Source organism: Pagrus major, chromosome 21 (assembly GCF_040436345.1).
Source record: "Pagrus major chromosome 21, Pma_NU_1.0".
NCBI classification, from domain to species: Eukaryota; Metazoa; Chordata; class Actinopteri; order Spariformes; family Sparidae; genus Pagrus; species Pagrus major.
The window spans coordinates 5324070-5351523 of NC_133235.1; the positions used below are offsets into that span (position 1 = coordinate 5324070).

The 27454-nt window shown below is 39.0% G+C and overlaps 2 protein-coding genes across 2 annotated transcripts; both read left to right on the top strand.

The window, feature by feature from the left end:
* Positions 1 to 103: 103 nt before the first annotated feature.
* On the top strand, positions 104 to 15117 carry exoc3 (exocyst complex component 3). Its single transcript, XM_073491602.1, has 16 exons — positions 104 to 230; positions 1352 to 1556; positions 2821 to 3040; positions 3229 to 3401; positions 4785 to 4997; positions 6024 to 6202; positions 6482 to 6598; positions 7805 to 7922; positions 10322 to 10447; positions 11161 to 11261; positions 11580 to 11690; positions 12285 to 12426; positions 12520 to 12642; positions 12853 to 13014; positions 13107 to 13228; positions 14721 to 15117. Exons 2-16 carry the CDS (start codon positions 1413 to 1415, stop codon positions 14923 to 14925), a joined length of 2256 nt encoding a protein of 751 aa, XP_073347703.1. The 5' UTR covers positions 104 to 230; positions 1352 to 1412; the 3' UTR covers positions 14926 to 15117.
* Positions 15118 to 16102: 985 nt separating this feature from the next.
* On the top strand, positions 16103 to 27177 carry LOC141017464 (dnaJ homolog subfamily B member 6-like). The gene is made up of 8 exons (XM_073492190.1): positions 16103 to 16256; positions 19601 to 19707; positions 22835 to 22944; positions 23134 to 23199; positions 24053 to 24163; positions 24339 to 24485; positions 24605 to 24815; positions 26258 to 27177. The coding sequence occupies exons 2-8, from the start codon at positions 19643 to 19645 to the stop codon at positions 26361 to 26363; spliced, it is 816 nt and encodes a 271-aa protein (XP_073348291.1). The 5' UTR covers positions 16103 to 16256; positions 19601 to 19642; the 3' UTR covers positions 26364 to 27177.
* Positions 27178 to 27454: the final 277 nt, after the last annotated feature.

The following is a 27454-nucleotide window of genomic DNA, read 5'->3' on the forward strand; positions in this document are numbered from 1 at the left end:
TTATCCCCCTCCCCAAGGTGGCGGTAATGCACCAATAAGTTGGACGCCAACCGTCGTAAAACAAGAAGAAGAAGAAGAAGCGGAAGCAGCTAAAGCAGCAGCTGGTGCTGGGCGGAGCCCAAGAAGGAAGTCAGGTTGAACCACAACAACACAGATCCGTCAGAAATATTAATGTTATATTCATAGAAATGCATTTCTTCTCCTTCACGTTTATCCCTTAAGTGCCTAAGGTAAGAACGTTTGCTGGGTTCGTATAGGAGCTTGTTTCCAAAGCGGTGACAAAGTGTTAGCCCTTTGCTCTCCGTTGATAGCTTAGCTTATGCTATTCAAACTAATGAGCTGGTAGGTTTCAGTTGATTTGTAGGCTGCTAATGTTTTATTTGACATGTTAACGTATATGTCGTGGTGAATAGCTTGTCCGGCTGCTATTAACCAGCTGTCAACAACTACGCTAACATAAGGTCAGCTCGTTAGCTGCCTTTACTTCATCACACTATAACCTAGTTGCTAACGTTAACTGACTCGATACTACATTGACACTAGTGAGGCCACTTAGCGTCAGCTAACGATGTTTGACAGCTGAATTGCTCGAAGTAAATCTAACACATTTGAGTCATAGCTGTGCTTTTATGCGGCCCTGGTCACATATTGTACAGGGTTCCATTTTAACTGGAGAAAGGAGTGTCATGTGGATTTGTTGTGACAGGAATTAACGTCAGACATCCTCTTCATCTTCACAATAAACTAAATACTGAGATTTCCACATTTCTTGCAATTGCCCTGATGCTCATTACCGAAACTGCTGACTGCTGTGTGTTTGTGGGCCCTCTGTTCTGTCAGCTCACCGCTAAGTGGCTCAACAGCACTGTTGTAAACCACTGAAATGCGGAATCTAATGCTCAGCCACTGATGTGAATGTACCTATCTTTTTTCTCTTTTTTAAAAAATCGAAAACAGCTTTCTGATATGGATTGTTGTCGTGCCACACTGATTCAGTAGAAAGAACTGTAACCTTGTAACACCTACTGTTGCAAGCTGATAGCAAACTGAAATTGTCAGAGTAAAGTTAATATTTTGTATTTGCTTTAAATATGCACCACATCATTTTTTTTGTTCTTATTGGTTTGACAGTCCCAATTCAAGAGAGAGAAAGAAATATTTTGAACTAATGTCCTTTTCAGTCATCAATGCATCAAGAATTGCTTGTGTGTCACCATGTAAAAGTACATTTGAACAAAAAGTTATGTCTCAACATTCACCAGAATATTTCTGTATGTGTTGGATGAGCAGGAGGTTTACAAGTGCAAAATCATTCAGCTCAGAGACAGACTTGTGTATTTTTTTCTTTCAGCTCAAGAGTGTTTGCATAAAGCCTTTGGAGACGCCTGGTACTTATACGACAGAGCAACATTATGGAGGAGACGAGTCGGGAGGCGGTTGCCACGGCAGTGCAGCGTGTGGCAGGGATGCTGCAGCGATCGGACCAGCTGGACAAAGTGGAGCAGTACAGAAGAAGAGAGGCCCGCAAAAAGGCCTCTGTAGAGGCTAGGCTGAAGGTGATGTGTTAGCAGACATTACAGTATAGCTCAGTTCAAACTCTGTCAGTTTACACATCTATTCTCTTACTGTTCTATTCAGCAACAACTGTAAAGTGTCAGAAACATCCATTTAAAGAAGTCCAAACCCCAAAGATAATCAATTTAATGATAAAAGAAATGCAGCTATTCTTCACCAATCATCAGAAGCTATTTTTGTTTGATAAATGATCTGTAATGATTATCATCAGTAAAAATAAAAAATGTAACATGGGGTATGACTAAGGGGAAAACAATTCCATGGATCGATTTAGACACTACATGCACGATCACATGTAATAAGCACGGTGCGCCCTGCTCACCGGCACAGCTGATGGTGTATACAGGAGCGTCTCGTAACATCGAGGCTGAACAGTTTCTGTGTCATCCAAATATAACTGAATGTATATAAATAAATACATATATTGAAAAAAGGGAGATGTAACAATTTCCAAAATTCATAACTTCTTTCTATCTAACGGCTGGCTGCACACAAGGGGGGCATGCAGCTGCATTAATTAATTTAATCTGATGATTCACTTTCTATAAATATGTTGGAGAGCTTCTGCAAATGCATTGGTAAAGTTGATTTCTGAATTGTTTTTTATCTTTATTATTATAAAATGTTCACAATTATTTTATAAATGTTACTTTAACAGCTGCAAGAAATAACCTAACAGGAAGTCATAGTCTTTAACTCACTGTGGTTCAGGATTTTCTTTCACGAATGAAAAACCACAAAGGCCCCCCACCCCCCTCTTATTTTTAAATTTTTTAATCTTACAAATCACACCCTGTGTATAACGATACTTATATGAGCTTTTCCTCTGGCTCTTGCAGTTGTAATGTTTTTAATGATTAGCAATTTGTCATGCTGATTGGTGATTGGTGATCCACTCAATTTCACTTCTGTTCCCCTTAAATCCTTCAGATATTCAGGTTCTATGCACAAATCTGTGTATGTTTACTCTGATGGGAAACACTTTTAAATGTTAAAACAGTATGTTTTTGTTTTGGACTAGACCCCAAATCTGGCTTGAATTTGAGACTACAGGAATTTGTTTAACACATTTATTTTTTTCTTGGTGTCACAGTGTAATTGTCCTTTCATCAGATGGGAATCACTGGATTCCCTATATGTCAGCCTTTGGTGCAAATTAATTTCATTTGTAAACATCTGTTATTGTTTGGGTGGAGATCCCTACCTTATAATATCTGTCCCTTGATGGGACCTGATTTCCTCCAGGCAGCCATCCAGTCCCAGCTGGATGGCGTTCGCACTGGACTGACCCAGCTGCACAGTGCCCTGCTGGATGTCAAAGACATCCAGAGCTCACTGGCTGATGTGAGTAAGGACTGGAGGCAGAGCATCAACACCATCGAGAACCTGAAAGATGTAAAGGATGCAGTAGTCCAACACAGTCAGCTGGCCTCCGCTGTGGAAAACCTTAAAAACATTTTCTCTGGTAAGATCAGTTGGAAGATGTACTGTCACTACAGCAACAGACAGGTTTTAGACAGCAAGCTGTCCATTAAGTTAAACTCAGTCTTATCTTATGGGAAGGAAAAGCTCTGACTGTTTTGACTGTATTTCACATGAGGCTTTCTCCTGCTTACTCTTGCTCTCGGTGCTCTCTCTCGGTGTGTCTTATAGTACCAGAGATTGTGTCAGATACGCAGCAGCTGATCGAGCAGGCAGAGCTGCTGCAGGCTCACAGGAAGCTGATGGAGCTGGAGTGTTCCCGTGATGATCTCATGTATGAGCAGTACCGCATGGACAGCAAGAACACAAGTGACATGAACCTCATCTCCATCTACTTTGAAGATGTAAGTTTGAGTGATGAAGAGTTGTGACATCAACATCTTTTGGGATGAACCAAACTGACCTTTATCTTAGCCCAGAAACACATTCTGATTCACACACCTAAACTCCGGGTATTGTCCGATGAGTTCACTGATCTGACACCACTGCTGTTAATGTCTTATTTCATTTCAAGTATGTTTTCGGCTTGTGGAAATTTACCAAATAGTGTCATCTATACCTCAACAGCAGAGAGAACCAGACCTTTATTTGGAACAAAGTTATGTAAGATACAGGCCTATTCTTCATTTCTCATCTTCCCTCTAATAATAATAATAATAATAATAATAATAATTAATAATAATAACAATAATAATAATAATATAATAATAATGTAACATTTCCTGTCTTCTCTGTGTGTTGTTACTCTGATAAACTATAATCAGTGAATATTCCCACAGCACTTTGTATTTTTACATATATATCATATTGTATCAGTGAAACAAGGTAGTAATGTCAAAAAGCACTCAATCCCCAGTCAATTCTGTTTTTGCACATTTGGAATCACTGTTAAGCTACCGTCAACAATTCAACAATTGTTTCATATTTCCAGTCTTTCAGTGGCTCTTTGGGAATAATCTGACTTTTAATATGAAACCATTGTGCAGAGAAGTGCAGAAGTTTCTTTGATGATAACTAAACAAAGTAGACATGATTAGTTAGTAAGTGAATGAAAGCTGTGTTAGTGTTTTCAGCAGAGTGGTGAATATGGCATGACATACACCTTAAGCTTACAGGTGCTTCCCTCATCACTTCTTCTGGCACAGGATGTAATATTGCTCCAGAAGGTTTATGAAATTGCATAGTTACGATGAATTCACCTTGGTTAATGTTTTTCTCATTTGTGTGACTGTGGTACATTATGAGCAGCTTATTTGTGGTTTGACACCATTTCTCTTTTTGTGCCTCACAAAACACATTTTTAGCCATAACTCAAGTATTTATTTGGTAATGATGACAAAAAAATCACACAAATGTCTATTAGGATAAATGATGAAATTATGACATTTTATATTCAAAAATCATAATGTTCTACAAAAACACTTTTTGGCCATTATTCAATGCCATAACTCAGGAACAGAAGGGGAGATTATGGCCATATTTCACATTAGGTTGGATACTGAATTGGTGACACTAACATAATATACTAATAAAAACAGTTTGAACCAATCTCCTCCTTTTGAGAATATCAATTTGTTGGTAAATAATGAGTCTCATTGTTATTTATCTTTTACCTCTCTGGCGGACAATACAGATATATTCTATCAAAGACCATTTTAGTTATTATGTAACCACAAAAGTCATAGCTTTGAGGCAGTAATTTTCAACCTCTTCTTTTTCCCTTCCAGGTTCAGGGGTTGTCTGATGAGCTGGCTAAACAGTTGTGGATGGTACTGCAGAGATCCATGTTAACGGTCCGTCGTGACCCCACCATGCTGGTGTCTGTGGTTCGTATCATTGAGCGGGAAGAGAAGATAGATCGGCGAATGGTCGACCGTAAGAAGCAGAGTGGATTCATCCCACCTGGGCGACCCAAACGGTGGAAGGACAAGATGTTCGAGGTAAGAGGAGTGATGAAGGTGCAGAGTAATACTCTGAAATACTTAGAGAGAGGAAGCACATAGGGCTAACTTCAGGCACACTCGCACTGAGCTCAAGGATGTTGTTAAAAAGGGCGTTTCCACCTTCACTGGGTCTTCCTCTTGGCCTGGAAAGAGTCAAACTGAGTGAATGATTACTTATATAGTAGTCAGGGGGCAGAACTGCACAAGCACAGCACAGGAAAAATATGTGAAAATAAAATTCATAATCACAGTAGTAGTTATATCATCAAGTAAACAAAACTCATCAGTATATCAAACGATAAGAGAATGAAATCAGTAATACAGAAAAAGGTCTGAAATAACTGCCACTGTGATTCATGTTTTACCTGTGCTGGTCTTGTGTGGTTCTGCCCCCTGACCACCATATAAGGAGTGACTGCAGTTCTCTCAGTTTGACTCTCTTTCCAGTCACGCCCAGTGGAAGACCCAGTGAAGGTGGAAACCGGCCGGTGTTTTTTTTCCTTTATGATTTTTACTCTCGTATGTCTTAATTAACTGAAGGCTTTTTAACGACATCCTTTTCATAAATATATAAAGTGTGCCTGAAGTAAGTCTATGTGTTTCCTCTCTCTAAGTTGATCAGATTACCTTCAAGAGCACCTCGCATTCACCTGCAGTTTACTTATTCACACCTGAGAGCATCTGATGTTGTGTCCTCTTGCTAATACATGTATCTGATTGTTCTTGCTGGTATTTTATCGTTGTGAAGCTGTGAAACTGTGATTTCTCCTCAGACTGTAGTCAGACCGTCGAAATCTGTAATGATTGCATCACTAATGAAATTGTCAGCACTTAAATGCTGAAATGTAATGACATTTTGCGGGACATTATAGAATTCATGGTGAGATTTAATTTGATGTGCTGTGGAACAGACAAACTTTTAGTTGCCCTTATCTCAGTAGGAGGTGGTCTGGCCAACCACACAGACTCAGCCCCTGAACTCATCAGCGTTTTCTCAGCGTCTTTGATCTGCTTCTGTTGTAGGTGTTGGAGGCCACAGTGAGCACCCGCATTGAAGGCACCCAATCAGTGACGAGAGAGGCTGATAAAATGTGGCTGGTTCGTCTTCTAGAAATAACCAGAAAATATGTTCTGGATGACCTCATTGTTGTCAAGAACCTCATGGTGCAGTGCTTCCCCCCACACTACAACACTTTCAACAGGTAACACAAATCTGGCTGTCAAACACAAGATTGAGTTTTTTGGCCCCCTTATTGTCTTTCCTTATTCAAGCACCTCTGTTGTACTGTACATGTGTACAGCTGAATGTTGGATATGAAAGCCACATTCTCATTGTCAAGTCTCAAAGTGTGCCACCAGAACAATGTATTCAAGTCTTGTGAACTTTTATATTATCAACTGATGAGAATCTGTTTAATCCCACTATAATTTAACACATTCAGACAAGTGTTTGCTTCCATCTATGTGTGTGTGTTTTTCAGGTTTTTCGGTCTCTACCACACTGCTGTGTCCAGTCGTGTCAAAGAACTGGCCTCTGAGGACTTGGAGGCTAATGAGATTGTATCCCTGCTAACCTGGGTCCTCAACACATATAAGAGGTACACACAGAAACAAGCTCTGTCTGTTATATTGTGTTTACTGTGGGACGTTTATCATTTGAAAGATGGACACAAGCTGTTGATGGTAATTTGGGCTTGCTCTGACGATGGGGTTGTGTGTACAGTATGTAGCCTGTTTTGCAGCAGCCAAAATGAATTAGGTGAATCTCACTTAAACAAGCTTATTTTCCATGTCACCGCCCCCTCAATCATTTGTGATGATGAGACCGTGTAGTCATTTCTTTTGTGCTGTCTCAACGTTGACCTCTGTAGGGTATTAGAGAAACCCTTTAAACCCTCGTAATAGTGACACATTAATCGAAATTAATTCTCATTTTCAAAGTAATTTGTTATAAGGGTTGGGCAGTATCCAATTTTTGATACCGTTAAACTACCCCCAAGTTTTTCACGGTATACGGTATTACCACCAGCTGATTGCTAATCACATTGTTGGGCTTTTAGGGAGCTGCAGTATTTTGAGCTGCATCTCTTGGATAAAAGGTGCTATACAAATAAGAAAGGCTTGTAATATTATTATTATTATTATTATTATTATTATTATTATTATTATTATTATTATTTTCACACAAGGACAAAACTATGATACATGTTCTGCAGCATCAGCAGTGATGCTGCAGAATGAGTGCTTCTACATATTCTTTTGGGCAGGTTCTTTATTTGACAAATTACATTATTTACAAAAGTCATCACTTTTATAGCATCTTCAAACACACATACAGTAATGCTGCAGGACACACACTTATTATATACATCTGCACTGTTCCCTGTTTTTCTGGGGCGTTCATTATGGCGAACGGGACACACAAGGAGAAAAAACAGAAAGGCAACTCACCTCCTGGCAATGTGAAAAGAGTCTGTTTCCTCATTTTAGCAGGTTTACTCATGTTTTTAAAAAACCTGCATGTACACGCTAATTTTGGTGTGAAAGAGGTATAACAAACAGCTACTTTAACACGTTGTTAAACTGACAACTCAGATTGTATTTGCCATCCACACTACCATTCCATCTGGCATTACCACAGTAGCCCCATTAAGAAATGTTTTTAGTTTGATTTACCTGCTGCATGTGGAGTCTAAACTGCAGTCTGCTGCTTATGTTGTGGCAAAACTTGTTCAGATGCAATTAGGGCTGCCACTAATGATTTTTTAATTGTTGATTAACCTGTCAATTATTTTCTCTTTCAGCGTGGAGATGATGGGCCATCCAGAGCTCCTTTCAGAGTGTGACATCAACCAACTGGAATCTTTGCTGCCTCAGGATGTGGTGGACGACCTGCTCAGCAAATATGTCAAGACCTTTACAGTGAGCAAACTAACAGGAACACTAATGGATGCCGCATTCAATTTAACTAGCCTGTAGTCTTGATACACATTACACCTGCCTTAATTTCATTTGGACCAGCTGGGGGAATCCCCACATAATCAATTGTGGGCACCTGCTCCTCCTGCTCCAGCCAGTCACAGTAACTTAGGGAAATGCTTATTTTAACCATTATGTTTTCAAGGTTAGGAATATGCTTGAATGGTACACTCCAGGTTCACTTTGCCTTCTGTGAGGAGGAAACTGAATTTCTCTAGATAGACAGTGAAGAACACATTAATGGCATCTGTCTACAAGGCTCAGAAACAGGATTTTTCCTCCAATTTTCTGTTCATATTGAGTTGAGATGCTTCAGTAGGACCACACTGCAGTGCCACGTCAAGGTAAAAGAGAAGAGAAAGAGAAAAAAACCAAAAAAATAATAATAATAATCCACTGATTTCCTACCATCTGCACTGTGTGCATATCTCAATCACCCTGACAAGCTCAACAAGACTGATCCTTGACACGCAAAGTTCATTTAACAATGAACAATTGAATGTTCAATTACAAGATTCAACTAGGAGAGTAGAGCCTCCCAGTTCATGTCAGGGATTGTCTTTTAAAAAATCATGTTGAAACGTCTATGTAGATCATGGACCGTGTGAAATCCTACACCTGTATTCCAAATACTCTTTAAGTTATGAATTTTTTAAGTTTGGCCCTCTGAGCTAAATTTCATCAGCATTTTTGTGATTCTTTGTGTGTGTATTCTAAACCTCACCATTAGCTTATTTTTCACTGGATTGGGTTGAAATTAATAACAGGAAGTCATAGGCAATCATAATTTATTTCATCATTAAGCAGTTTAATGTGACAGTGAGCTCATGGAGCACAAACTGTCACAAAACAGCCTATGGAGAAGTTGAAGTTTGGCAGAGTTGTTGATGTCAGAAATGAGTTCAGAGAGTTTAAAATTGTGAAATAATATATGTGTATTGAGCTTAAGGAACTAAGATGAAGATTTTGACCAGGCATACAGAACAGGATGACATCTGGTATGCAATGAATTTCAAGATGTCACAAATCTACCGAACCCAATGAAAAACAGGCTCAACAGGTATCAGACAGATAGAAAACCTTGAAGTCAACACAGTACAAATATCTACTGATGATATAAAAACACTGAATGTAATCTTACAGCCAATTAAAAGTATTTTAAAAAATAGCTAATTAAAAAGCATATACAATGAAGGAGTTTTTTTTATATAAATGCAATGGATATCAACACTATCACAAAGTAAAGTTTCAAGGATATTAGAATAATCCTTCCTGGGAAAATCTACAGTCACATAACCCAGAAAGTAGGTTTTTCAGCTCTGAAGCTGTATTTAGCTGTGGCACTCAGTTTTTTATGCAGGACCAAATAACTTCTAGATGTGAGGCTATATTACTGTGAACTATATTAATACGACACAGAACCAAAATTTGGTTGCAAGAAAATTAAAACTAGTGGAGATATGAATTTTTGAAAATGACGGATTATTCATTCTGGTAAAAAGAATACTTTTTGTACTAATTTGATTACTGTAACCATTCAGCAACAACTATTTAAATGATTGAATGTCGCCAAGTTTCCTCGGGGTCTCTTGGATGTTCAGGACAAACTTCAGCCCAATCCAGTGAAAAATAAGCGACTGAGGTTTACAATACACACAAAGAATCACAAAAATGAAAAATTCATAACTTAAAAAGTATTTGAAGTACAGCTGTAGGTGACATGAATTTAATAGACATTTCAACATGATTTTTCTTTTCAAGAAAATCCCTGATCCCTGTTTTTTTGGGGGGGGGGTTTTCAGTTCAGTGCTACACTAAACTCTGATCAGTCTATATTGTGTGTTTTACCCGCAGCCTCAGACACAAGTTTCAACACCTTTCTTCATCATCTGTGATTGAAAACATCAGATACCCACACAGTCAGAGAAAGTTAAACTGATCCTGCTCATAGTTAAGTTACAAAATCCCAGTGATGCACCATGGAGCATTTCTCCTGCTGGCTGCTGACAGCGCTGTCAGAGCAGGGCCGGCTTAAGTCATTTTGGTGCCCTGGGTGAGATTAGGACTTGGTGCCCACAAATTGCAGCTTCTCTCATCATATTAATACTCTATAATACTATATTTATTAGGCATTAGTGGATAGATATAAACCTCCTCTCCCAGCCTTGCACCTTCCTCTGCACAGGGCTGCTACATGTCAAATAAGTATAAGAAACATGCCATCAGAAAAAATGTGCCAAACTGTTAATATGACTAAAAGTTAACCAAGTTACAGTGGCAGAGAAACAATGCTTTTTCTAAGTGTGGAGCCGGACTCTCTGCTTGACTTTCCGTGTCTTCAGTCTAATATAACAGGCTGGCTGCGGAAGGCCCTGGAAACTGACAAGAAGGACTGGCAGAAAGAAACGGAGCCTGAGGCTGACCAAGACGGATACTACCAGACCACACTGCCTGCCATCGTCTTTCAGGTAACACATACACGCACAGCCACTTATGGCTGATGAAATATTCCACCTGACCCTGAATAGGAATAAGCAGATAAAGAGAATAAAGAGTGGGCTGGAGGTGCAGCTTTCAGGAAGGACACCTGACCACATTCAGAGGCTTTTTCCTGAAGGTGTGCCAGAATTAAAGAATGATGTGCCTAATTAAAGTGTACAGCCTTTTTACCAGATTTGGCACTTAGCTCTCACCAGATTGTCTCATCAGATCAGACAATTATTTTCCCAGCCTACTGTGTATGTTGTGTTCAGGAGTTGGTGGAGACCAAACCAAAACTAAAAGGAAAATAGATATTGGACTGACATCTATTAGGTGGCCAGAGAAACAACTCTAAATGTGTGATAATGTTGCTCTGTGTCTGCTGGTTGTGTAAATAGTCATGTTCCTTACATGTGGCCATGTAGGCTTTACAGCTGAAACAATGAATGTAATGTAATGAATGTAATGGTACAGAATATGGTCTGAGCTCATGTAAATAAGCTACAGTATTTGGGTATTTCAATTTGAATACTTTTGCATACATTTAGCCTTTGTGACTTCTGGTATACTGAAATAAGTGAAGGGTTGTGGATACTTCCCAAAGCCACTGTATGATTGCTTCCTGATGCTAATAATGAAAACAATTTATTGGAGACCACAGTACTCATCTCACTTGTTTATCTGACTGTGTCTTCACCAGATGTTTGAGCAGAACCTGCAAGTTGCAGCACAAATTGATGGGGATTTCCGAGAACAAGTTCTGAAGCTGTGCCTCAAACAGATGAACACATTCCTTATCAGGTAACTTTTTTATACTTTCTGACTTTCTGACTTTCTTTTTGATATGATAAAAGTCTCTTGAACCTATCCTTTAGATCTGTGGGATCATTTCAGCTCGTATACCACAAGTCAATGAAGAAGGATCTCAGAATCTTTTTGAATTTAACAAAATAATAATAAAACCTGGGTACAATCATACCATGAGTTCTGATGTCCAAAATTAGAAGAGTTCCCCTTTTATATATGGGTTATATGCATATAGAAACCAAGAGAACAAACTACTGCAATATTTCTAACAATCACTGTGTAAACCTAACAAATGTGTGTTGTTGTGTATAGGTACAGAGAGGAGGCAATGGTCTACAAAGAAGAGCACCTGAGAGACAGACAGCTTCCTCAGTGTTATGTACAGTACATGATAGCCATCATTAACAACTGCCAGACATTCAAGTAAGATTTGATTTTTTACACCAACTAATGTTCACATTTTCTGTAAATGATGACTCTGACAGCAGAATGGTAAATGACTGTAGTGGCCTCAGAGTGCTGCTGCTTGTCAATAAATGACATCCTCGTAATCCAGAGCTGAGAGGACAACTGCTTCAACAACACTTGTTGTACAGGTCATTTGTTTGTCTAGCAAAGACAAACTATTGTTGCAGTTTACTAGCAAAGATATCTGCGGAATTTTACACTCACACACAAACGAGGAAATGTCATTGATTTAAATGGTGAACCTGACAGGGCCCTGAATAGATGCCTGCGATACACCTTAAGTTACTGACAGAAATTCAGATTTGACCATTCCTACCTTCACACACTGATATCAGTTTGATAAATGGCTACCAAACCAGCCAATTTCTGTAAAAACAATGATTTGTCAACTGTATCAGAGGCTTATAAATATGGAGGCACAATTTTTCATTATGTAAGAACATTCAATGTGAAAAGCACTAAAGACATAAAATAGTGCAGAAGTTATTTATTATTGAACACTTCTGGGTTCTGTATTCAAATTGATGACTCATCCAATGCATTCCTCAGAGAGTCCATCAACAGTCTGAAGAGGAAGTACTCTCAGTCGTCAGAGCCCACTGACAGTGATGCTGCCATAGAGAGGACACTCAATGAGGTGGCCAAGGAGGGATGTCAGTTCCTATTGGACGAAGTCTTCCTCGACCTTGAAGTAAGAAGGGCCCTAATTGGACTGAACTATATTTACTCTGTGTTGAAGTTCCAATGCATTTAAACGCTTTGACTTTGACATTTTATTGAGCAGCATCACCTGAATGAGCTGCTGACCAGGAAGTGGCTGATCGGCTCTCACGCTGTGGACACCATCTGTGTGACAGTGGAGGACTATTTCAATGACTTCAACAAGATCAAGAAGCCCTTCAATCAGGTAGGATGAAAGCAGAACACCATAATCGTAGCAGGGTGTCACCAAAAATCCTTAATTAGTTTGTATGAAAGCTAAGGGAAATGTTGGTCATGGGGTCTGATTTTAAGTTTCACATTCTCTCAGTTCCATAGCTGTGGGGGAGCTATGAGCCCTGTGGGTGCCAGAGACTGTTAATATGACCTGATAACATGTTGGCTGTGGTGTGTGCAGGAGATGACCAGCGAGGCCTTACGCAGGGTGGTGGTGGAGTACATTAAAGCAGTAATGCAGAAGAGGATCACCTTTAAAAACGCTGATGAGAGGAGGGAGGGAGCAGAGAGGATGATCAAAGAGGCTGATCAGTTCAAGTTCCTCTTCAGGAAACTGGCTGCTGTGAGTTCACATATGATTGCATCTCTATACTACAGAAAAACCCTCCTGAGGTTGGACGGGCACAGCTAACTTTGGTTGCTTGTTACGTGTAGGGTGAAGACACAGACCGGCTCTGTGGTGCCATCGCTGCCATTGCTGAGGTGTTCAAGCTGACTGACCCCACGCTGCTGTTTCTGGAGGTCACCACTCTGGTGTCCAAATATCCTGACATCAGGTACACACACACATTGACAGCCGTTTTACCTGGCAGCAGTAACTAATATCTTCTGTGTTGACTCTTATTAATCATAATGTATCATCCTTTATATTATCATCAACACCTGTTCTCACTCACAAAATAAAATCTCTTTTGGTTTGGCACTAAACACATTGACCTGAGGCTCACTCACACTAGGCCACTGCAGTAGTCAATGTTACTGTTGGCACACTAACTTTTTTCACTAGTAGTACTGGTGCTTCTTTCTGAACATCTTGAGCACAAGCACAAAGTGTAAGAGCACCATCTAAATTGTCATACAATATATTTTTTCTGTCCTATCCGTATAACATATATAAAATAAGTATACGTATAAAATCCTTGGTAATTATCAGACCATTTACAAAAATAACAATGTTCTGTTGTATTTTAAAGGAAAACATCACAAAGTACAGTGGAGCTTTAAGAGGAACTCATTTTGTGTGACTTTTTATAGGGGAGCACCTACTAAAGCCAGATGTTCTGAAAAACCATCAATTGATAATTTAGTATATACTGTGTTTAAATGGTGTTAAAACTAAAGTGTTTTCCCCTTTCGTACTTGGATATATAAAGCCCTATTCGCATGGGACTAGTATTACCTGGGGACCTCTAATAATTTGTGATAATTGCAGAGGTCATGTCCATAATTTGTAAAGATTTTACCCTAAATTTCCCACCATATTTTGCTCAACACAGTGGTCATGTGATAATATGAGGGGTCTTTGATTTGGGCCGTATTTGAATTAACATCTGTTTTCTGTCAGACAGCAGAAGAGGATTTGCTTTGTTTGTTATCAGTTCATTATTACATGTAATAATCCACTTTTAGATTCCTTGTGATATGGACTCTATCACACAAGAACATGAAGGTGTTTCACAGGAATTGTCTCACTGAATCCAAGTAATATCAGAGATAGACAGACCGCAGGAGGGAGTTCAGAGGTTAACTGCTATTACCATGTATATCGAGGAAGGGGATCAGATGTTCGTCATAATTTTTTTTTTTTTTTTGTGGAATTATTTTAATTATTGCTGTGGTGGCCATTGAAAAACATTTCCAGCGGAAACGCTACCGTTGGTGTTTCACATGATATAAGATGATTATATGACTTTTGAAAATTATTGAACAAGATGCTGAGCAGGCACAGGGTTTTTGAGGTAAAAAACACTAAGCAGTGTTATTTTCTTCACCACAGAGTTTATTTAAAGTGTTGATTACTGTGGTGTATGTTTGTTAGCTTGTTAGCGGCTGTCAGTTGGTCTTGACACTTGCAACAGCTGCCTCATTTGAAGATGAACTTCAACATTACTGTAGCGTGTGTTAGCTTTGAATTGTCCATTGAAAGTATTTTGCATGAGTTTCTACATGAATGTTACAATGTGGGTGATCGGGAGGCAATTGCACAGCATGTTGATGCCACATTGGCTAAGTGTTGCTGAGGTTTGTTATCCTTTGTGCTCTCCATAGAGAGGAGCACATCCAGGCGTTGCTGGCAGTACGCGGTGATGCCAGCAGGGAAATGCGCCAGATGATCATCGGGACTCTCAGTGAGAACAAAGTCTCCTACTCTGGTGTGACACAGCCCATCTTCAAAGATATCACTGTGCCCACCATGACCATGACCACCATGACCACCATGACCTCCATGGCTACTGCAAAGCTGCTCAAATAAAGCCAATCACTATGACACTGTTTCCACCTTCAGCACCTTCAGAAATGAACATATTCAGACCCTCGATTTAATTTTAATTGTTCAGTGCAGCTTGCTATGTTTCACTGTCCCTGCCCTTTATTTACTGTTTGTATTGTCATTCTGATCACATGTCAACTTCCACATAATAATAAAATTATAGTTGTAAAAACAGACTGTTGTATGACTACGAATAAGTGATTGACGCATCACAGCATTTAGGCCTCTGCTTTTTCTTCACCTCTTCTCTTCTTCGTCTTTTTACTTTTTTCTCCTCATCCAGCTGCTTTTCCTCCACTACTGTACTTTGAATTGTGTGCAGAGATCACAGTTCCACAGAATTCTTCTTTATCTGTAGACGTCTGAGAAAGAAAAATCTGAAGTCTGTCTTATTTCTCAGGAAACATACGCTTAAACTTAGAATTCTGAAGGAGAAAAAGTCAGAACTCACAGCGGCTCTAATCTTCTTCCATATCTTCTGTAATAAGCAGCACACAGTACTAAGAGCAGCTCAGAATTTGGGATGAGTTATGCTGGTTACACTTTTACTTATTTACAGAGTCAGATCGGTGAACAGACTACAGGATAAATTAAAGCAGTGCCGTGAAATCAATCTACTGTACATTGAAATGTGTTGACATTTTTAAAATGTAATTTAATGTTATTTTGGTCAGCTTTATTTAATTCTGTAATAACAATTAACATAATCAACTATATTGGTCAAATATGTGGCTACCTACAAATAATGAACTAGTTGCTCTCAATGTACTTGCATATAGAACAGTTTACAAGAATACAGCTAAAAACAAATATACAAAATAAGCAGAGAAATATGTACACACAAGTAGTTCAAAAAATAGGTCTTTAGATAAATATATATTTAAAAAAGCAACAATGGCCAACAACATATAATGTCTGTATGCAAGTCATGTGTTTTATAGATTGTAAACAAATACTGTGACTTTGTTCGAGAGTTTCACTCTTAATCACTGTCTTGAAAGAGAGAAATAATTAGAATGGTGCTGAAAGGTGAAAGTTATTTAATGATGGTAAACTACACCATGTGGCCTAGTTACTGCTTCTTTGGCCACAGTCTACTGTGTCCAGCTGGTGGCGGTAATGAGCCTGTAAACTGTAATCACCGCCAATAAACAAAAAGAAGAAGAAATCCGAAACAGGACGTTGCGTCTAATCTGAATCTGCAGCCTGCTGAACATGAATAAACCTGTTTAGTTTACTTCACCGCCTGAAAAACAGACAGTCTGTTTTTCTTAAACATCTGCTGAGATCACGGACATCTGGACCTGAATTGGGTAAGCGCTAACGGGGCTAATGATGTATGTGCTTCTGGTCAGAGCTAAGCTAACGCTCTAACCAGCTTATGTTAGGTTCGCTAAGGTGAGCAGCTAACAGCAGCTACCGCCATGAACAAAACCACTTCAGTGACAATATATTCTTCATTGGGAATTGTTGGACATACAATATCTTAAATTTCTGCTGCTAATAATTCCCGTTTACGCTGCCGTTCCTTGTTCATTAATTTGAGCCAGGTAGCAGGAGCCATTCAGGGTCACAGAGAGATAAACAAGCTAGCGTCACCCATAAAGCTGAAGCAGTGTGTAAGGAGGTCAGGTTTAAATGGTTAGCGTTTAAGACATGCAGCTGTCATACAGTTTAATTGTAGTCTTGCATGTCTTAAAGCTAATGCTACTCCTATAGTGATTAAAAGGTATGAAATCAGTACACAGACATAGCTAGTTCAGTTGCAGGTGTTGAGGTTCAATGCCTAGCAAGCTTATGGAGCATCAGTATAAACAATAGCTTGCTGGCTCGTCGTGGCTGTACTCAGAAAGACAAGATAATAGTAGATTTTCCTTAAGGAAAAGCGCGCAATTGATGTAAGCATTGATGAGTCTGCTGCCAGTGTTTGAAAAAGATTCACAATATCAAATAAAATGATCATAAAAATTCATGTATTGTACAAAGAAGTATCCACTGCTATAGCACTAGACTACAGAGCACCTCTTTCCTCAGGTGAGACTCAATTCATCCTCAGCAGTCGACCATTAATAGTTTTTTATAGCTTATTATTTATTCATCTATTTAAATATTCTTTGTTTTGTGAATGAGCATATAGAGACTACAACTTGAATTTCATTGTACAAACCCTGTGTTGTATAATGACAAATAAATGTACCTTGGTTGTGATATTCAGTAAATACAGAGGACGTTGATGCTCCATAGAATGTAAATCACTACAAAATTCATAATAATCCATAACTGTATATGTATGTCATCATGGAGTTATGCACATCTCATGTGTGTGTAATATTGAGTGTATTGAAATTTGAATAGATTTTTTACTGTATAGAATATTGACTGACATAAATACCATGCATGGCTATGGGATTGCTTTTATAATTGATGACTACAAAAGTAACACTGTTACTAACGAGAAAATGTGTGTGAATGTTGACAGCTGAACTGAATTTGAAAGTATTTCTGGAATGTAAGAATGAACTCGTGACAAATCTCAAAATACAATGCACTGTTCTCCTGAAAAAACATGGAAGCTGAAATGCAGTATCTAAGGAAGTTAGGAGCTAAAATGCATTGCTAAAAAAGCAGGAAGCTAATCTGTAACATTGTCAAAGTTTTTCACTTCTGTTCCAATAATTTGTTGAAAAGCTTAATATTCTTAAAAAGGATGATGGGTAATTCAGCACTAAAACTAATAAGAAAAGTCATGGTACCATCTGCAGAGAATTCCATATGATTTTAGACTGCGTCATCAAACTGACATGCTGGTTTTTGAATATCTTCATTGTCTACTTTTGTCTTCCTTTTAGTTTCTGCTTCAGGCCAGTTCAGACTGAGTCAGTGCAACAGAGGCTCTGTTATACTTGCAGCTGCAAAGGACCCTTTGTTAAACCCATAACCATGTGCATTTCTCTTGGTACACATTAAAATCCAACAATGTAGACTCAAGTAGGCATTGTTAAGCTATAAAAGATCACACATCAAAATTGTTAATTGTTGTTTTAAATTTATAATTTAAAACTTTTGTCAGTTCCAGTCATGTTTTTTTCTTGAAAACTTAGATAGAGACAATTACACCCATGGGACTTTGAAAAATCAGATAGCCTCACCAGTTTCTTTTTTTTCCACTTGATTGGTTTGAAATTTATCCTAAGCATCCAAATCCTAAGAAACAATAAGGAAACTTGGCAACATGTATTCATTTAATAGTTGTTGCTGAATGTTTACAGTCATCCAAATAAAAACAGTATCTCATTAATTAGTACAAAAATAGTTTGACAATGTGAAATGATGTATGTGACCAAGAAAATAAGATTAACATTTTGTCCACCGAGAACAAATTGACATCATCTAATATGCAACCAACCAAGCAAGCTTGGTCATTCCATCCCAACTCAGGAGGGCCTCCCAGTTCATGGATTTTCTTGAAAAAAAAGAATGTCAATACTTCTACTTAATTCATGGGACCTCACAAAACCCCAAAACTGTGGTCCAAATACTTTTTAAGTTATGAATTTTTGAAGTTTGGACCTCTGAGCTAAATTTCAGATTTTTTGTGAGTCTTTGTATGTGTATTCTAAACCTCACCAATCGCTCTTTTTCACTGGGTGGGTTGAAAGGTATCAGACAGATAAAACACCTTGAAGTCAACACAGTACAAACATCTACCTATGAAATAAAACAACTGAATGTAATATTAGAGCCAATGACAAGTAAAAAAAAATGAATACAAAAAATGTTCTATATATGAACAAATATCAACGCTTTCACATACTACTGTTTATAATGTTTTTAATAGAAATTAAAATAATCTTCTTGTGAAAGTCTACATTTCAACATGAATTTTTTCAAGAATATCCATGCCATGAACTGGGAAATAATCTTAATTTTGGGTGAGTTGGCATGGAATAACCCAGCCGTGACTTGCAAATTTCATGAACCTTGTGAAAAACAGGCTTAATAGGTATCACATAGATAGAAAACCTTTTTACCACAAACCCCAAATCATTTTTACTCGAATAAATATCTTTCATTTTCAAAAATGATCTCCAATAGCTTTCACTTAGTTGCAACCAAATGTTGATTCTGTGTAGTGTTAATATAGTTCTATCACATTTAGAAGTAATTTGGTCCTGCATAACAAACAGACTGCCACAGATCTTGCTTGATATAGCTTCAGAGCTGAAAAAACCTTTTGCTAAAACAACAATTATTTTAACTCTCCTTAAACGTGTTAAAAAATAAAATTAAAAAATAAATAAAATAAAGATGTTATATTACTCTTTCATCATTTAATAATTGTTGATAATAGAAAATTCTTTGTGCTTTTCACTGGCTGTACTATTGCACACAGTAGTGTATACCTAGTTTTCTATCTTTGTGCGATACCTTTTGGGAGTGTTTTTCATTGGGTTTAAGGAAATGTGTAAGTTACAGCGTAATGGCTTGGTTTGTTGCTTAGTGGGGGGCTACGTGAGTTGGTATAGAATGACCCTGTTAAATGCAGGGCACTGATCAGAGTTGCTCATAGTACTACAACCACATCTGTGCCGTGTTCCTGTTCATTTAAAGCTGCTGTATGTGTAACATTAATCAGCAGCTCTCATTGTTCTTTCAGGTTCATCAAGCTTGCTGAAGCTTCCCCCTTCATCCACTCATCATGGTAGAGTACTACCAGGTGTTAGGAGTCCGGAGAGATGCGTCTGCAGATGACATAAAGAAAGCGTGAGTTGACAGAGGTTTGAAGTTGCATATCTGAGCTGTGATGCTCTGAGACAGTTCAGCAGACCTCTGCCCAGCGGTGCAGTCACCTTGTTGACTTCCAAAGGCTCTGGCTGCCAGCCATACAGTTAATTAATTACTCTGTCTATGCTGGTCACCTTTCTATAGAGCCTCATTTACAACAAAACTACAGAGTGAGCTCAAACTAACAGACTAATCAATCTGCAGCTCAAGGTTTAAGAGTGTGACGGGAAACATTTGTAAGGTCAGGACAAGTTAACAGAGCATGTGAAGGTAGTGCTGAGTTGAAACCGTGTCCTGTGCTCTGTGTCTTTAAACTGCTCACGCTGAGTTTCCCTCTCATGCAAACTGCACTGTATTGGAGTGGAGTTGATCTTCAGACACCATTAATGGGCAATTTGGCTTGTGATCCCATATGTTATTACTTCTTCAAAGTCAAATTGAACTTCTTTTCTCCATTTTCTTTTCTCCATCAGTTCTAACTGCCCTCAATAGTTGAAATGGCAACATCCTCCTGAAACCCTATAAGCCAAAAAATCAGCTCTGTTGCTCCAAACATGTTTTAAATCTGTTCCTGTGCTCTCAGATCATGATTTGCAGAAGGATTAAAGCTGTTTTGTGCTCATTAGACAGTTTTATCAGTCATCTTTGATACTACATCTCACTTGTGAATTATGTTCTTATTATAAAATAATGAATATTATACAAGACCTCCACAGATTGTTTTTTTCCTTTTTATGCCCCTTTTTTCTCATTGTCGTCCCTCATCAATCTTCACTTAATTTTGTAACCCACAGACCTTGTTACTAGCAGTTTTGTTATTTGTTTTTTACTGAACTACACTTTCCAGCCATATCACCATGCGGGATGTGGACTTTAATGGCGTCCTCCTTAGCTTAGCTGTGCCATTAGCTGGTTCACTGGTGGTTATGGCCGCAGCTATTGATTATGTTAGTAATCAAATTTTCTACAGAATAAAATAGATAAATAATCACAGAAGGCATTCAGTGTTGGATTTATCACTCTGGATTTATTTGGCAAAGTCTCCAAAACCACACTGCAGTTCAAGGCCGGATTACAAAACTGCTGATGGGGATATTCTCACACTGGAGGCCTCATTAGCACAACGGTCTGTAACGAGCAGCTTCCCAAAAATATTTAGTGTGTCATATATGACACTGATGATGAAGAGGTCCGGTGGAAACGCGTTACTTGACAGAGTAAATGTAATCATTTTACCAAAATTCCGATGTGATAATATTCTCTTTTACTGCTAAAAGCAGTACATTTCTGTAACGTGGCACTTTTACCCCCAACACTGTCAGGCACAGGGGATGAGTGGGTAAGAGGTTGTATTGTAAAATAAAAGCTTGGGGCAGCTCATTTAAAAGAAAACAAGACTGTGGACTAATTCTTCTTTGGGACTGTGAACTTTTTTCAAAATTATGAACTTGAGCCTGACCAATACTTGACTTTTGGGGCCAATATCAATATATCAGCTGATATTCTTATATACATGGCATATTGACAGAAACACAACTTTTGTGCTTGTTATCCTGCAAATGTGGGTATCAAACTTTGTTGGACAAAATTCCATCATTGCACTGAAATGGTAAATGTCACAGGGAATTTAATAATTATAAATTACCCCAGGCATCTTTTTCTGCATCACGTTCTGATAAAACCACAAAAAGTTATATCGGCACACATAGGACAACATATGCCAGTATATCTGTGGTAGGCCGTTATTGTCAGATGATATCGGTTGGATTCTAATATGAACTACGAATGTGAAATAGTTAATTTTAATCTGTGTCAACTGACCTTTAAACTTGTTCTTGTGAAGTGGGAACTTGCACAACACTGAGTTTAATTCCGTAGAAAGAAAATAGTTCCTCTATAAAACAGATCACAACATGGTCTGTGGATTATCTTAAGTAACCAGGTCATGATTTCTGCAAAGAGGCATTGCTAAAGAGTTTTTCAAATGCACCACAAGCCGGGTGCCATCTAGTTCCATTATATTGGAGAGAAGGCAGAAGGCAGACATCTCTACGGCCGATATCTCCTAAAATTGGCAACTCACCCCAGAATAATCCAGTGGAGGAAAAGTGTGTTTTTGATTTTAGGATGTACTATCCCTTTTAACCGTAACAACTTTCAATATTTTAGTTAACTTATCATTGGCATTGCAATTGCAAAGTACAGCGAGGTATAAGGACCAGCTGTAACAAAAAGCTGAACAGCCGTTATCTGGGCTGTTCTGGTTGATTTGGTGACACCTGTGGTTTGTTGTGGTAACAGCGAGTCTTTTCAATTTCAGAGTTCTGTTGGAAATGATGTGTATAAACTATTAATGGCAGCAAACACATCCTGAGGAATTACTTTGCAGCTCTGTATCTCACTATGATTGACCACTTGCTATTTAAAACTCATCCATTGACAAAAAATGCACAAAATTTCCTGTTGTGTGTTCTTGATTTTCTCTTTTTTAGTGAACAAGACTGCTAACAAAGTGATGTTTATCTGTGACAAATGCATTTTGTTCCCTCTGGCTGCTTCACAGTAAAAGCCATCCTATGGTTCTGCAATTGAACTGTGTTCATGTGAAGCAGCAGAAGAAATACTGGGTTTCCATTAATTGTAACTTAAATGCCTGTAAACACCTGTAGAGAATGTTTGGAGAGTTTTGGGGGGGTAACAGTTGAAGAGTAAATGGTATTGAAAATTTGGTTTGATATAATGAAATTCTTCTTTGAAAGATTCTAACTGAAATTGTTTTCGTTTCCATTTATATAATAGTTGAATTACAATGTTTGCCACCATACATCAACAGTATTAAACATCAGATAATGTAAATACTTCAAGCGGCAGTAGAAGGTGAGAGCATTGTAATTGGGAGCATCTGAACAATTGAGCATTAATGACCAAATGTCCATAAGAATGCACAGGATGGGAGAGGGAACACTGCTGGTTGTTTTTTGTCCTTCTCTTAACAGTCACCAGTACCATGACATGATTGGCTAGATAAAGTTCCTAAGCACCGTATTGTATTGTTTTCAGGTGAGTCTTATTAAGCAGCCATCATCTGTCCTCTGTCCTCATGTAGGTACAGAAAGCTGGCCCTGAGGTGGCACCCTGATAAAAACCCAGAGAACAAGGAGGAGGCTGAGAAGAAGTTCAAGGAGCTGTCAGAGGCTTATGAAGTCCTGTCTGATGGTTTGTATCATGCTAATAAACAACCAGTACCACTGAAACACTGATACCAACAACACAGGGTGTGAGGGGAGCGGAGGAGTTCAAATGAAATACACTCTTTCCTCATAAGTGGTGCTTCTGTTTGTGACCAGTTAGTTGTATTCTCATTGTTTTTATTCTAAATTGAGTTGTCTCACTTTCCTCTTCCAGTCAACAAGAGGAGCATATATGATCGCTATGGCAAAGAGGGACTGACAGGGAACAATGCAGGAAGAGGTAAGTCCTCCTGTGAGAAAAGTTCAAAATGTACCAGTAACTGAAACTTTTGTGTGTCAACAACTGTTTTTCATGTTTGAAGTTAAGAGAACATATGGGTCCAAAAGTTTGAGACCACATTTATAATATTGTCTTGTAAACCTAAAAATAATAAGAGGGTAAGTGAAAGTGTCAGAAGTCACAGTTCTTCAGAAGTGACTCATGGTTAGACTAAAGGGTTTTGAGGAACCCTTTAGTATGACATGACATGACCTGTAACGGTCATGTCATAGACTTTCCTCCACAGTCACCTGACCTCACCCCCATTGAACGTTTGAACAGACTTTTGGAACCAACTGTATGTAAAACACCAAACAGTTGTGTTTTATTGGAAATAGTCAGTGATGATGTAATGGCTTCTGTCCCTAAAAATGATTTCACTGCTCATTGTTTGTTCCGGTTCCTCTGAGCCTCCCACTGTTACTCTTAGAGTCATTAAGTGCCCTTTTCAACTTCCCACTGGGATTAGCAAAGTAGCAAATCAAGCCAAAGCATAATGCTGGCTTAGTATAAGCTTTAAAAATGATTTCAGTGACTAGGAGTACAGTTTGAAATGGATGCCAAATACATCAGATGTGGTTCCAGTGACCCATCAGATTAGGGGGTGTGCATCCAGTCCCAACAGAGTTGACTGTTGGGTAATTCAGCAGAAGCGTAGTTTGATGTTGAATGTAACAGATGGAGATGGCCCAGCAGGTGAAAATAAACAGTGACTCAAACCTGAATTTTGTATATGCATTTTGTTATTGGTTTGCTTTTGGTTTTTGGATGATTTACACAGTTTACATCTGTTTTCATTGTTATGATGTTTCAGGGGGCCACTTTCACAATGGAGATCACTTCCACGAACAATTCACATTCCGCAACCCAGATGATGTCTTCAGGGAATTCTTTGGTGGCAGAGACCCATTTGCAGACTTTTTCGGTAAGTCATAACATTTCAGTGTAAAGTAGGGATGTCACCAAGTGTGCCACTGCTTTAGTTTTTCCCCAAATGCAGAATTGACAACTTTCAGCCTAATAGTCTTCCTCATTTCCTGCTCCAGTTTTCATTCATTTTAATACTCTCACTTCTGTTGTATTCCGTCCTGTTCTCTCAGGTGCAGATCCATTTAGTGATGATCCATTTTTCGGCAGTGGCCGGCGGCACCAAAGTCGGTCCAATCGCAACCGAACAGGTGGCTCGTTCTACGGGGGCTTCGTTGGTTTTCCTCCCTTTGGTGCAGGCTTCTCACCTTTTGACCCCGGTTAGCAGTGCAACAATGAATAAAGAAACATGTTCCAATGTAAACCACACCAGCTGAACAATAGTCCACACTGTCACCTGATTAAATGAGACTAACTCTTTCTGTACTCTTTATCTCAGGCTTTGGTTCTTTTGGCTCCATGAGCGCCATGGGTCAGATGGGTCACATGGGTCACATGACAACTATGGGCAGTCTAGGAGGTGGAGGCTTCACCTCTTTCTCTTCCACCTCCTTCGGGGGGGGAGGAGGTGGAGGAGGGGGCATGGGCAACTTCCGCTCTGTGTCCACTTCCACCAAGATCGTCAACGGCAGAAAGATCACTACTAAAAGGTAAATTCTGATCAGTTTGGATATCACAGTGACTGGCATGTGCCCGTAGAAACTAATGAACTGCACTAAGGCTTTAGACTCTGTCACATCTTCTACACATTGCAGCGTTTACGTGGAATGAATCCAAACCATACTGGAAACTTGCTTATTTATTTTTAAAAAAGAAAGTTGCTCTGTGCAGACCCTGCTCACACTACAGTAAGTCACAGTTCATCCTCTGTTCTTTCATTTAACTAATATTTTACATAAGGGTGAACTTGTTAGATTTTGAATGTCAAAGGTTAAGGTCACTGTGAAGAAATTCTGGAGAACTGATCTCCTCATTTCTAAGGAATGTTCAGGAGACTGGGGTATTACACTGAAACATTTATTGAAGCTCAATCAAAGAGAATAGGCAGAAACTTGACAGGTGAGGACACTGTGTAGGGCCGGACCAATTCTCCACTGCCTTGTTATATCCTTCAAGCTCAGCAACGTGGGAGACAGTTAGTCTGCTCACAGCAGAGAGGTCGAAGGCCATCCTATGAGTTTACATAAACATCAGCCTTGGTTTGTCAAATCTGTTTTTTAGACATATCTACAGCTGCTTTGAACTGCTAAGTTTGCAAAGACCATGAGAGATATAAACTCATAGCTCAGGCTTCACTATGCCCTCATCCATACCTTATCGGGCCTAAGGTGTATTCAGGGTACATACAGCATCTTATCTTGTGTAAGGCCCAGAGTGTTCTGGGCCTTAGATTTTTCTCCCACAGCAGATGAAAACGAGGTAGATCACTGAAGGCAAAAGAACGAAAACTAAGTTAGATCTCTTAGTTAAGTACACAGAAAAACACGAGAAAACTCTTACAGAGATGAGCACTAGCAGGGGCCATGTACCACCCAGTACTGACAAAATCACCTGGCAGCAGGTAGAGTGGAGACCAGAGCTTTTCAGCAGGCGCTGATTGCCAATCTGCTGCAGGTGTGTGTGTGTCAGCAGCTCCGGTGAGGAGAAACCCCGCCCAGCCTCTCAGTGCACCTCTGAAAGCACAACAGGCAAAGAAACAAAAAACAGCACAGAAAAGGACTGACTGACACCCTTGTCCAACTAATAAAAGGTCACTTTGATGAGGAGATGTATTGGGGGTCTGGGTGAGTTACACAAGCGGTAATTGTGTGAAAGTATACAGCTGTTCTCCAGCAGTGACAGCACATTCTCTGCGGACCAGGTGATAATTCAAGCCTTTTGTCAATTTTTGTAACAGTCCTCACATGTTTAAATACAGCCATAATGCAACATTTGCACAATGGAGACCTCTGTCTGGATAATCAAAAGCATCTCTTTAACGGATGAATGAAGCCAACGATGTGTCTCATTCAGCTGAGAGCTCTGTATCTTCTTTGTCATAATCCCTCTCCTCTTCCTCACCCTCTCCTCCTTGTGGTTCTTTCTTCACCAGAATTGTGGAGAATGGTCAGGAGCGGGTGGAGGTGGAGGAGGACGGGCAGCTGCGGTCACTAACCATTAACGGTAAGGAGCAGTTGCTGCGACTGGAACACAAGTGAAGATGGAAGCATCCTCCGCTGGAGAAGTGTTACCTCAGCACAAACATACCAACAAACTTGAGCTTGAAACAGAAGGAAAAAAAGCAACAAAACAATGTAATAATAGTGCTCTACTGTTGTTTGGATGTACATACTTAGGTTGTGTTTATTCCCCCTCATGTCATCTCCCTGCCGACTCTCATTTGTTAACCGCCCATTCAAATTCGAGGATTTGGATGCAGACTTTTCTATGCATTTTGTTAATGTATTTCTGAATTGGAGCTGTCCTTATATTTTGGCTCAGGGTGGTGTTATTGTTTCAGTGTTTGGGACCACAGTATTGTTCTGATGTATATGACCAGACCCCCCCCCCCCCTCCCCGGTACTTTCTGTATGCACTTCATTGTGTGTCAGTCTGTGTGCAGACAACACACTCTGTGTTCAGGAAACAAAGCATGACTTTGCTTTTTGATCTGAAAAGAAAAAGTGTTGAATTTGATTTTTAAAAAAGTGTGTAGGAGTAACTGAAGCATTTTCTTCCTCTCTGTTTACTGCTTGTCTAACCTCTTCTTCTTCGTCGTCATAATTATTTTTTATTAAAAAATACAATGCTGGTAGGATGAGTTATGCAATTTTATATGTTCTAATACCAATGTGTTTTTTGTTTATTTAATAATGCATGTACACCCATTGATGTTGAGTCTTAATGTTAAAGCTGCATTATGATGCACAATATTGGAAGGCATTCTATAAATGATATATGGATATAGAAGGGATTTTGTGTACTTTGTAAACCAGTAAATCTGAGTTTCATCCTGTTTTCAGGATACTGAAATCTTGGCTGGTCTTTGCCTGCTCTGTTGGTTTGCTGTGAGGTAGATAAACAATTTCTGTTCCAACCGTCAAGTATCATGAGCATCATCATAGGGACTAACCCAAGTGTCTGTGCTCACATTTAGATTTCACTTTGTTTGATTTCTTAGAAATGTGTCAGTTAAATTATAAATAATAAAGACCAACACTGTTTAACATACAAAACAGGAGAATTGTGGCCACCTATGAAAAATTCTGACTTAAAGAAAGAAAGATCTACATTCTGAGAAAAAAAAAAA